The sequence below is a fragment of the Ranitomeya imitator genome, chromosome 1 (assembly GCF_032444005.1).
Source record: "Ranitomeya imitator isolate aRanImi1 chromosome 1, aRanImi1.pri, whole genome shotgun sequence".
Lineage (NCBI taxonomy): Eukaryota > Metazoa > Chordata > Amphibia > Anura > Dendrobatidae > Ranitomeya > Ranitomeya imitator.
In genome coordinates, this window is record NC_091282.1 from 437,410,941 (window position 1) to 437,423,484 (window position 12,544).

General features: G+C 42.8%; 2 protein-coding genes and 1 long non-coding RNA gene across 3 annotated transcripts; 2 read left to right on the top strand and 1 right to left on the bottom strand.

Annotated features, from left to right (window-relative positions):
- The first annotated feature begins 645 nt into the window (after positions 1-645).
- LOC138675486 (uncharacterized) lies at positions 646-2,994 on the top strand. Its single transcript, XM_069763780.1, has 2 exons — positions 646-1,593; positions 2,033-2,994. The coding sequence occupies exons 1-2, from the start codon at positions 1,183-1,185 to the stop codon at positions 2,561-2,563; spliced, it is 942 nt and encodes a 313-aa protein (XP_069619881.1). The 5' UTR covers positions 646-1,182; the 3' UTR covers positions 2,564-2,994.
- Positions 2,995-3,535: 541 nt separating this feature from the next.
- On the bottom strand, positions 3,536-8,492 carry LOC138675493 (uncharacterized). The gene is made up of 2 exons (XM_069763792.1): positions 8,035-8,492; positions 3,536-5,042 (listed from the first exon to the last, which is right to left on the bottom strand). The coding sequence occupies exon 2, from the start codon at positions 5,034-5,036 to the stop codon at positions 3,777-3,779; it is 1,260 nt and encodes a 419-aa protein (XP_069619893.1). The 5' UTR covers positions 5,037-5,042; positions 8,035-8,492; the 3' UTR covers positions 3,536-3,776.
- On the top strand, positions 6,570-7,354 carry LOC138657859 (uncharacterized). The gene is made up of 3 exons (XR_011317227.1): positions 6,570-7,039; positions 7,121-7,213; positions 7,291-7,354. It is a non-coding gene; the product is annotated as an uncharacterized lncRNA (long non-coding RNA).
- Positions 8,493-12,544: the final 4,052 nt, after the last annotated feature.

Sequence of the window (12,544 nt, forward strand, 5' to 3'; positions counted from 1 at the left end):
CCACGATCACATAAACTTCCCATACTATGATAGCCTAGGTCCAATACATATCGCCTGATTAATACAATAAAATATGCAATTACAAAGGATAGGGGACCGCCAAGTGATAAAGTATTACCTAAAATAAAAAAAAGGATACGCTATTACAAAAGGTGACTCCCTCTGTCCTGATAAAGCCTGGGAGGTGGTGTGTACATTCCATAAAGGAGGTCTTTACAATACATAACAATTACAAAAGGAGACGCCTTTACATTACATTATAACATTAAAAAAGTGACCTCAGAACATGACTTTACAAAGGAGATGCCATTGTGTCGCAATAGTCTGTGATGTGGTGTCTACATTATAAATAAAGGGGGTCTTTATAATACATTACAATGACAAAGGGGAGGACATAATGACATTAAAAAAGGTGACGCCATAACATGACTTTACAAAAGGAGATGCCATCTGTCGCCACAGCCTACATGGGGATTACAACAGCCATTACAAAAAAAGGCTTTTACTTTATTTAATAAAAAAAAAAATGGTGACGCCATAACGTTATACAATGGAGTGGGTGTGATGTCTCCCTGTGAACTGTGATAGGCCACAGCGGGATCATCTATAGGTAGGTTCTATAGCAAGGTTCCGATATAAAAAGCTTGAGTCAACTGTTCAATCACTTGTGCGTATTTCAACTACGAGCATCTTGCAATAGGTTGGAAATCCACAACTCTGCATCGTGTTCATTCTCCATCTCGTAAGCGTACTGGTTGGAAATCAAGATCTTTGCAGCGTCTTTGTTTTATAACCTCTCGTGAGCGTCTTGTTTTGAAATCTGGAATTCTGCTCCGTATTGATTTAACATCTCGTGAGCGTCGTGGTTGTAAATCGAGACCTTTACATCGTTCTCTAGCTTCTTGTGAGCGACCTGGTTGGAGATTTTGAACTCATCAGCGTTCTTATTAAATCTTTCATGGTAATTTTTTTTTTTTTTTTAATCTGCCATTTTCAAGCCCCAAAATTGGTATTAATAATATAAAAAAAGCATACGAACCATTCCATCCCTAAAATGGTGGCTACCAAAAGGAAAGAGCGCACGGCCCATCCCATACAAGAGAAGGCTGCTCACATTAGGAAAGGCACAGGGGCCACAACTTTCTTGCTTGATGTTGCTTCATTTTTTTATTTTTTTTTTAGATGTCTGCCAATGAACAAGACTGTGTTCGGGCACTCATAGAGATGTACCGCTCCCTGCCCTGCTTGTGGAAGATAAAGTCGGCGGATTACAGCAACCGCTACAAAAAGAAAGATGCGTATGAGAACCTGGTGGCCATCTACAAGGAGCATCATCCCACTGAGACGGTGGATGAACACATTGTGCGTAAAAAAATCCAGGCTCTCCGCACAGTCTACAAAAAAGAGTTGAACAAGGTGGAAAAGTCGCTGAAGTCTGGGGCCGGAACTGACGACGTCTATGTGCCCAAGTTGTGGTACTATGACCTGCTGGCGTTCACTCGGGACCAGGAAATTCCTCGTCCGTGCCAGACTGTCACAAGCATATGTGCACCATCGCCTGAAGAGAACCTGCCCGAGTCTCCGGACGAGCATGTAAGTACCCCCTAGCTTCCCTTCTAGTAGCATGCCGTGTGTCTTGTAGGTTTATGAGACTGCATGGTTTCCAATAATAATGATTCACATTTTTCATGTTTAATCCCCCTGTTAATAACAGTTGTCACTTCCTGTTCTGAGAAGTATGTCCAAACAGTACTCCCCCCTCCTTTAAATGCATTTTTAATAATTTCCAAAGTCTATAACATAAAGATAAATACATTAACATATTGTGTCTTCCGCACATTTGTACGTACAGTATTGCTGCCCAATGTAGTTCAGCCCAGCTCTGAAAGCTCTGTAACCCCTGTGGTTTGCTACCTAGTTCCTCATAGCTTCCCATGAACAGGAATAGAGGTGTTGGAGAGGTGGGGCTCTAGGCTGAGTTGTTTGTATGTTATTGACTTTTAATTTTTTTTTCTTTTTGCTTGAATCGCAGGTGCCTCTTCAACAGCGGGAAAGACCAGAAGGGAACGATGTCCAGTCCCATCAGTCCTCCAGAAGCCCGTGTCTCGAGGATCAGACACGTCCACAGCGGCCATCTCGCAAAAGAAAGTCGACAGCGGGGACACCTGTGGATCTCCTGGCAATGGCTAACAACATCTTGTCCAAGCATGCGGCAACCCAGCTCTCCGCATTCCCAACCTTGGTTGAGGAACGGTTAAAAAAATTGGACGTTACCCAACGATCTCACGCGGAGCGATTGATGTTTGACGTTCTGAACGCGGCAGCCGCTGGAAAACTGAGCGACACATCTATGTTGAACATCACCGAGCGTCAGCCCAGTAGCCAGTTTTATTTGGGACCACCACAGGAGCCCATGCACAGCACTCCTGTCCGCAGACCAGGCCCACATCATTCTCAGTTCTGGACACCACCTGCACCTCCTTCTTTTGCAGACTTTTCACAAGGACCTCCTACGTCCACGGACCGGTACAGCGAGATGGGCACCTACTATCAAAATTTGTAGGGATCTTGTCTTGAAAACACTAGAGACTTCAGTTTTATAACGTCCATAATCCACTCTGCCTACTGCCCTGCAGTCATTGGCCTGACGCCCGGTAATTAATCCTTGTGCCTATGCATCATCAATAGTTTAAAAAAAACTTAATTTAAGATAAAAATTAAAAAAAAGGCTATCACACCTGCTATACTCACCCTCCGTCGCCTTTGCCACTCCCAGGACCACTCCATTGAAAGCGGCAGCTTACGGTCCCTGGGAAAGGTGGCGTAGGGTGAGTATAGCACTGCTTCAACGGGACTTCGGAAGGTGAGTATACAAATATATTTATATGTTAATAAACTCGGCCAATTTATCCCTCCCCTACTCCGTAATCCCCTATGGATCATCAACAGTGAAAATGTCATGTGAAAACAAATAAAATATATATATTTTTCAAATTTGTCTCCATACTACGTGGCTCTCTGGATGGGCAAAATACTATGTGGGTGGGCAATATGCAAAGTGGACATGCATACTGTACAATACCAAATGCATTATAATCGGGATAGATTATATACATATATATATATATATATATATATATATATATATATATATATATATATATATAGAACAGCACAATGCTCACCAATAGCGGGTGCCTAGCCCCCTGGATAGAATGGTCCAAGCATTTATCCAACATATATACAAAATAGGAAAAAGAAGGCAGCACTCCCAAAGTTTCATGTGAAAAAAATATGGAGATTTAATCGACCCACATCACTGCGCGACGTTTCGGCTCCCTGAGCCTTTTTCGAGCCTTGAAAAAGGTTCAGTGAGCTGAAACGTCGCGCAGTGATGTGGGTCGATTAAATCTCCATATTTTTTTCACATGAAACTTTATGAGTGCTGCCTTCTTTTTCCTATTTTGTATATATGTATGTATATATATATACATACACACACACACACACATCATGAAAGCGCTAGGGCAGAAGAGGTTGTTGATTCCCATGGTTCATATGTTTGATACAGAAGTAGAGTATTTTCATAGTTCAATATTTTAATTGGAATGGAATAAAAAGAACAAGACAATGTACATAAATCAATATATCGTTATGTTGACATTGTTACTTGACAAAGAAATTGGTTGGGTTCTAAAAAGAATGGTACACGAGAGCGGATGAACAAAAACAAATGTAATACATAATAAATGGTAAAAGATATGCCTACAGTTGCGCTACAATTGTTGGTGCTGCCATGAGACAGCCCCTGGACCATTGAAAAAGTCACAGTATTTTTCCCTGCAATTTGTCGCGTCATCATTGTTCCTTCCGGATCCCAGACTTTCCAGGCCAGAAACCCTGTGCTCATCTAGACGCCATTCTCCCTGGGTTATATCCCCGTTTGCAGGGTCAACAGAGTCTACATACTGTGGAGGGCTGTATGCAGTGGCATCACGGCGGCGCAAAAAGTTGTGGAGGACGCAACAAGCAAGAACCACAGAGTCTATAGACGATAGTTTCATGTTCATTGCAGTGTGGAAAACACGAAATCGGTTTGCCATGATTCCAAACGCATTCTCCACAACGCGTCTAGCTCTCGAAAGCCGGTAATTAAATATGCGCCGCTCAGGTGTCAGAGTTTTCTGGGAGAATGGCTTCAAAAGGTTGGGATGCAGTGGGAACGCCTCATCTCCGACAAACACAAAGTTCATGTTTTCTGTAGTGTCACTGTTGGGAGGCAAGGCCAGTTTGTTTTCTTTCAAGCGGTCCCCAAAATCGGTTAGCTCCAAAACTCCGCCATCAGATAATCTCCCGTTAATCCCTACAGACACACTTACAAATTCGTAGTTCGCATTAACGAGGGCCATCAGAATTACGCTGAAATAACCCTTATAGTTATAATAAAAGGAGCCGGAGTGTGGTGGTTGGGTGATGCGGACATGTTTCCCATCCAAGGCACCCCCGCAATTAGGGAACTGCCATTGCTCATGAAATCCCCTTGAAATCTCTTTCCAATCATCCGGGGTCTCCGGGAAAGGCATGTAATTTTGGTGTAAAGCAGAGATAATTGCTTTACATGTCTCCGGAATTATGACGCTGAGTAGGGTTCGGGAAATCGCAGCGCAGTAATGCAAGTCTTGCATAGACCTTCCAGTCGCCAGGAACCGGAGCGTAACAGCCAGTCTCTCATCCACAGGGACAGCAGCTCGCATCCTTGTATTTTGCCGCCTAATATAAGGTTCCACAGCTTCAAGTAGGAAATTAAATGAATCCTCGGACATTCTCAGGTAGTTCTTGAAATCATGCGGGTTGTTCTCCTTCAGTTCCCTGATTAGGCCCATGTGGGACAATTGATTCCTCTTCTGCAGCCACTGTCTGGTCCACATGCGGCGCTGTCGCTTTGCACGATTGTTTCGCGCTTCAGCCTCCAGCTGGTTCTGAGCTTCTAACAGCAATGCAGCCGCTACAATCGCAGGTACATCCGAAAGAGACATGGCAACCTGAAAAAGCACAATAAAAAATAATTATTACATATGATTTGCTAAAGTGACACAAGACAACCAATACTGTTAAATAGTGTTCACACATCTTTTTTTTTTTTTTTTTGGTTAGAAGGCAAAGTTCACATTAGCGTTTTGTTCGGTGCAGCCACGGCAATGCATGTGCCACTATATTTTACCTAGGGGCCTGAAATAACATGTGTTGCCCTATCGTTTTGTGAATCATGCGTCAGGACACAGAGGACGATGCATGATGTTTTTTTTTCTGACCCTAAAACCATGGAAAAGTTAATGCATGGGTCACAAAAAGCGGCGTTGGGCATGTGCTCACATATCTGTTCAGCGTTGCATCTCAGACGCTGCCCTGTTCTACAGAAATGTGAACATAGGATTTAATGCAAATTTATATTTACATGTGCAATAAGCAGCGTTTAACACTACAGCCGCACCTCATTAACATCCCAAAATTACGATACAAGCTACTACAAAACTGAAAGCAAGACAATAAACGCTGTGACTTGGTAACAGGAACGCCAAAAAAAAAAGGATGTCTGGAGCCGGCGTCACAAACGCGACGCTGTGCATAATCAGAGACGCTATAGCGATGCCGATCGCGCCGCAGCTAGGACCTCCTCTGGGCGTGGTTAGGCGGTGCCGTACAGCGTCTATCTTTAGAAAATGGCGGCGAGACAGCGCTGTGCTCCTCTGGGGCAGGCCGAGGTGCGTTTTTTTGTGGACAAGATGGATGCCCTCGACTATGAGGGACGGAGGAGCCGGCCTGCCCACCCAAATTTGCACAAGAATGCAGTGCTGGGCCGCATTGCAGAAATGATGGAGAGGAGGTTTAGCATCCGGCGCAGTGCGCTGCAACTGCGCAAGAAGTGGGCCGACCTGCGCTATAAGCAGCCACTCCATCTGGCACACTTGCGAGCGGAGGCAAAGCAAGGCAAGTATCAGAATGGTGGAATTGGAAGACGCACGGTACCGAGCGGGGGGAAATGGGAGACTCGTGCCCGTGGTTGCCAACTTGTCCGGGACTTACGAGGACAAAAATTTAATATTTTCTTTTCAAATTTCTATAATGTCCAAGCGCAAAAATGCGTTGTCGCGTAAAAATTGGTCAGGTCATGAATTCCATAATCTCCACCCCCCATATTTAATTTATACGGATGTCCGCAATTGTAATCCCGATTGTCCTGAAATCATTACGTGGAGGTTGGCAACCCTGCTCGCACTGCCAGTAGGGGGAAACAGGAGACGTGCACTGCCGTGAGGTGCTTCCTATGTTCTATATATGTAATTACATTTAGCTTGTCAAAATTGATTTTTACTCCTTCCCGCAAATGGCCTCTTTTTTTTTTTTTTTTCTACAGCTCTGTACTTTTGTTGTCTAAACATGGCGATTTCTTTTTTTTAATTTTTTTGTGTAGAGAGACGCCGCCGGCACCAGAGGGCACTGGCCTCCACCACAGCGGCCAGCAGCAGGCCACAGCCTGGACCGTCACGTAAGTTATCCATCATTCATTTCAATTTTATAACTGCATATGGGACTTTACAGGGGAGCAGAAATATAGAATACATTACAGATGCTGCCGAATTTCGATAGGCTCCTAACTTTTGCTGTCAATGTTGTCTAGTTTTATTGTGATGTCTACAGCTCTGTACTTTTGTTGTCTAAACATGGCGATTTCTTTTTTTTATATTTTTGTGTAGAAAGACGCCGCCGGCACCAGAGGGCACTGACCTCCACCACAGCGGCCAGCAGCAGCCCACAAGCTGGACCGTCACGTAAGTTATCCATCATTCATTTCAGGCTCCTAACTTTTGCTGTCAATATTGTCTAGTTTTATTGTGATGTCTACAGCTCTGTACTTTTGTTGTCTAAACATGGTGTTTCTTTTATTTTTGTGTAGAGAGACGCCGCCGGCTACAGAGGATACTATCCTCCCCCACATCTTCCAGCAGCAGCAGCAGCAGCCCACAAGCTGGACCGTCACGTAAGTTATCCATCATTCATTTCAAAATTATAACGGCATATGGGACATAAGAGGTGAGCTGAAATATTGTATACATTACAGATGCAGTAACCCCACCACAGGCCACTACTCCGCCCTTCCGCTACCCATCTTCCTCCCCCGGCTCGGCATCATTCTCCCCAGAGGCGAGCATTCGTAAGTGACGATAAACTGCGAGCGGTTCCCCACAGCGAGTTCAATTGTTAAACAGATATGATTTTGATTCCTTTTAGCTCCGGGAACTCTGGCCCGAGACAGGGGATGGGTGGTCAGCAGCTCCAGTGATGGACAACAGGCATCCCTTCTCCGTAAGTATACAGACAGTGGGAGGGGTTATCGGTGGGATGTCACATTTGACAGCGACTAATAAAATGCAACCAAAAAAAAAAAAGACCTCTGGGACAGGACAAAAAAAAATGACTTTTATTCTATCTTCTATCTACAGAACCGGACACTGTGAGAGAGCTGCTGGCCAAACAAGAGGGACTGGAGCGGACAGTAGCGCTCTTGGAGCGCACAGTAGTGCTGCTGCAGCATCAAGTGCAGCAACATGGACGCACGCTGCGACACCTTTTGGCGCGCGGGCGTTAAAAATGTTTTTTTTTCTGTTTTTCTTGACAGATGTTAGTGTTTTGTTGAAAAAAAAAAAAAAATCAGTTCAGTTTCTAAAAAAAAAAAAATTTCGTTCCTTTAAGTTGTGTGCTGTTTTATTTACTAGCGGAGCACGCCAGGGCCAGCCAAGGCAGACACAAGAGAATTAGTTAACCTTTCCATATGGTGTGTGCAAAATTGGCAGACAGCGCAACTGAGTTTGCAAACCGCATAGTAATGCCTCCATCTTGTGCGTCTGCTTGCCAGATGCACAAGATGGCTGCCGGAGGTGTTTTATCCATCATTACACCATATACATAGATAAACATTATTGAATAGCCATAACTATACACAAAAGAAACAAACAACTGAAAGACATTTCATACCGTTGATGAGCAAGAAAAGAAACGATGAAGACGCCTGCAGTAGAATACGTTCTAGACAGAACGTCCACGGGAGAAGAGGATCGTAGCTGGCGAAGGATCGTTCCGAACAGGACGCTGGAAAGGCAGAAGACCGTGAAGACACAGCGCTCCAACAATATGAATCAATCGCTGTAGAGTTGCGGTTTATATTCCGGGACGCCGTAACGTCACATCCTGGGTGTCTCCCTGTGCATAAAACACACCTATCTGGCTACGTCTGCATCGTTAGATCGTTACACTCTTGCTGTGTGACACTGAGCAAACGACTAGCGAGGACGATCTGTGAGTCGCTGTTACGTCACTGTATCGCTCCAGCATCGTTCGTAGGTTGGTGTGTTTGGCATCTCTGCAGCGACCTAAACAGCGACGTTCCAGCGATCTTATTTTGGTCGGATCGTTGTCGTTCTCGTTGTAAAATCGTCTAGTGTGACGGTACCTTAAGACTAGCGACCTGACAGATGTCAAGAAGGCCATCATTGACACCCTCAAGCAAGAGGGTAAGACCCAGAAAGAAATTTCTCAACAAATAGGCTGTTCCCAGAGTGCTGTATCAAGGCACCTCAATGGTAAGTCTGTTGGAAGGAAACAATGTGGCAGAAAACGCTGTACAACGAGAAGAGGAGACCGGACCCTGAGGAAGATTGTGGAGAAGGACCGATTCCAGACCTTGGGGAACCTGAGGAAGCAGTGGACTGAGTCTGGTGTGGAAACATCCAGAGCCACCGTGCACAGGCGTGTGCAGGAAATGGGCTACAGGTGCCGCATTCCCCAGGTAAAGCCACTTTTGAGCTACAGAGAAGCAGCACTGGACTGTTGCTAAGTGGTCCCAAGTACTTTTTTCTGATGAAAGCAAATTTTGCATGTCATTCGGAAATCAAGGTGCCAGAGTCTGGAGGAAGACTGGGGAGAAGAAAATGCCAAAATGCCTGAAGTCCAGTGTCAAGTACCGACAGTCAGTGATGGTGTGGGGTGCCATGTCAGCTGCTGGTGTTGGTCCACTGTGTTTCATCAAGGGCAGGGTCAATGCAGCTAGCTATCAGGAGATTTTGGAGCACTTCATGCTTCCATCGGCTGAAATGCTTTATGGAGATGAAGATTTCATTTTTCAGCACGACCTGGCACCTTCTCACAGTGCCAAAACCACTGGTAAATGGTTTACTGACCATGGTATTACTGTGCTCAATTGGCCTGCCAACTCTCCTGACCTGAACCCCATAGAGAATCTGTGGGATATTGTGAAGAGAAAGTTGAGAGACGCAAGACCCAACACTCTGGATGAGCTTAAGGCTGCTATTGAAGCATCCTGGGCCTCCATAACATCTCAGCAGTGTCACAGGCTGATTGCCTCCATGCCACGCCGCATTGAAGCAGTCATTTCTGCCAAAGGATTCCCGACCAAGTATTGAGTGCATAACTGAACATTATTATTTGTTGGTTTTTTGTTTGTTATTAAAAAACACTTTTATTTGATTGGATGGGTGAAATATGCTAATTTATTGAGACAGGTTTTTTGGGTTATCAGGAGTTGTATGCCAAAATCATCAGTATTAAAACAATAAAAGACCTGACAAATTTCAGTTGGTGGATAATGAATCTATAATATATGAAAGTTTAATTGTAATCATTACATTATGGTAAATAATGAAATTTAACACTATATGCTAATTTTTTGAGAAGGACCTGTAAATAAATAATAATAATAAATAATAATAATAAAATTGCACAACAATCTGTATGGTGCAATTTCTCCTGTTATCCTTATGAAAATGCAAAATTTGGGGACAAAATAACATTTGTGTGGGGAAAATGTGATATTTTTATTTTCATGGCTCAATGTTATAAAGTCTGTGAAGAACCTGGGGGTTCAAGGTGCTCACCACCCATCTAAGTACATTCCTTGAGGGGACTAGTTTCCAAAATGGGATCACTTGTCGAGGGTTTCCACTGTTTAGGCACATCAGAGGCTCTCCAAATGGCATATGACGTCCATTAATGATTCCAGGAAATGTTACATTCAAAAAGTCAAATGATGCGCCTTCCCTTCCGAGCCCTGCCATGCTCCCAAACAGTAGTATTCTCCCTCATATTGGGTATCGGTGTACTGAGAAATTGCACAACAAATTGTATGGTGCAATTTCTCCTAGTACTCTTATGAAAATACAATATTTTGTGCTAAAAACATATTTGTGGGAAAAATTTAATTTTTTTTATTTTTACGGCTCAATGTTATAAACTTCTGTGAAGAACCTGAGGGTTCAATGTGCTCACCACACATCTAGATCAGTTCCCTGAGGGGTCTAATTTCCAAAGTGGTGTCACTTGTGGTGGATTTTCACTGTTTAGGCACATCAGGAGCTCTCCAAACGCAACATGGCATCCACCAATTTGAATTCAAAAAGTCAAATGGCGCTCCTTCCCTTCCAAGCTCTGCCGTGTGCCCAAACAGTGGTTTTCACTCTCACATGGGGGGTATCAGCATGCTCGGGAGAAAATACACAACAAATTTTGGAGTCCATTTTTTTCCTATTACCCTTGTCAAAACAAAAAAAATATGGATATGAAGTAAATTTTTTGTGAAAAAAGTTAAAATTTAATATATATATATATATATATATATATATATATATATAAAAATCTCTAAAGCACCTAAAGGGTTAATAAACTTTTTGAATGTGGTTTTAAGCACCTTGAGGGGTGCCATTTTTAGAATGGTGTCACTTTTGGGTATCTTCTCTCATATAGACACCTTAAAGTGATGTGGTCCCTAAAAAAATGGTTTTGTAAATTTTCCTGGAAAAATTAAAAATCGCTGGTCAACTTTTAACCTGTATAACTATCTAACAAAAAAAAATTTTGGTTACAAAATTGTGCTGATGTAAAGTAGACATGTGGGAAATGTTACTTATTAAGTATTTTGTGTGACATAACTGTGATTTAAGGGCATGAAAATTCCAAGTTGAAAAATTGCGAAATTTTTGCCAAATTTCAGTTTGTTTGTTTTTTCACAAATAAATGCATGTCATACCTAAGAAATTGTACAACTATTGTGAAGTACAATATGTCACAAAAAACAAACTCAGAATCACTGGGATCCGTTGAAGCGTTGCAGAATTATTACATCATAAAGTGTCAGCAGTCAGAATTGTAAAATTTGGCCCGGTCATTAACGTGCAAACCACCTTTGAGAGTAAAGGGGTTAAGGTGAATATTGTTATGGAACTGCCTCAACATTGTACTTTACAGAATTCTCAATAAGCAAGAAGAAAAAGCCATATAATTTCCCAAAAATTCCACTGCAAAAAAGTTACTAGTGACTACAAAGTGGCAGTAAACTTCAAATGCTATTGTCACTTGTGTACCGCAGTTTAATACTAATGGTATGAAGTGATAATCCCTATAAACCTGCTGGTACCACAGCATTTCATTGGCACTGAGTATAGCATTTACACAGCCTTGAAAAAGTATACATACCCCATGTACGTTTCCACATTTTTTTCACACAACTGCAAACCTGCCATGACCTACCAAGGAGAGCACTAATGAAAAATGCAGCCTAAAGGCCAGTAGTCACTGTAGAGTAGCTGCAGAGATCCACAGCTCAGGTGTGAGAATCTGTCCACAGGACAACTATTAGTCGTATGCTCCAAAAATCTGCCCTTCATGTAAGAGTGTCAGGAAGAAAGAGATTTTTGAAAGCAATCCATGAGAAGTCCCATTTGCAGATTGCAAAAAGTCATGTAGGGGACTCAGCTAGCATTTGGAAGACGGTACTCTGACCAGATGTGACCACAGTAGAACTTTTTTTTTAGCTAAATGGAAAATCCTGCGTGTGGTAGAAAACTAACCCTGCACATTACCCTGAAAATGTCATCCCCACCGTGAAACATGGTGGTGGCAGCATAATGCTGTCGGGATGCTTTTCTTCAGGAAGGACAGGGAAGCTGGTCAGAGTTTATGGGAAGATGGATGGAGCTAAATACTGGGCAATCCTGGAGGAAAAGCTGATGGAGGCTACAAAAGTCTTAAGAGACTGGTGCAGATCTAAATCCCATTGGGAATCTGTGGCAAGACTTGAAATTTGCTGTTCACAGATGCCCTCCATCCAATCTCACTGAGCAAGAGATTTCGCAAGAAAGAATGGGCAAAAGTTTCAGCCTCTAGATGTGCAAAGCTGTTAGCGACAAAACCCAAAAGACTTGCAGAAGTAATTGCAGCGAATGTTGCACCTAAAAAGTATTGACTCAGGAGGGATGAATACAAATGCAAGTCACAATTTTCTGATTTTTTGTTTTAAATATTTAGAAAACCATGAATCATTTCCTTCACACTTCACAAATACTTGTTATTTTGTGTTGGTAGAGCATATACAATCCCAATAAAATGCATTTAAGTTTGTGGGTGTAATGTGAAAAAAATGTAAAAAAGGGGTATGAATAGTTTTCAAGGCACTGTACAGGTGTAGGAGGCATCA

What these genes read in the sequence shown, in the direction of transcription:
- LOC138675486 (XM_069763780.1), top strand. Translation starts at nt 1,183, where the DNA reads ATGTCTGCCAATGAACAAGACTGTGTTCGGGCACTCATAGAGATGTAC. An exon ending in CCGAGTCTCCGGACGAGCAT is followed by an intron (nt 1,594 to 2,032) that starts GTAAGTACCCCC and finishes CTTGAATCGCAG; the next exon opens with GTGCCTCTTCAACAGCGGGA.
- LOC138675493 (XM_069763792.1), bottom strand. Translation starts at nt 5,036, where the DNA reads ATGTCTCTTTCGGATGTACCTGCGATTGTAGCGGCTGCATTGCTGTTA.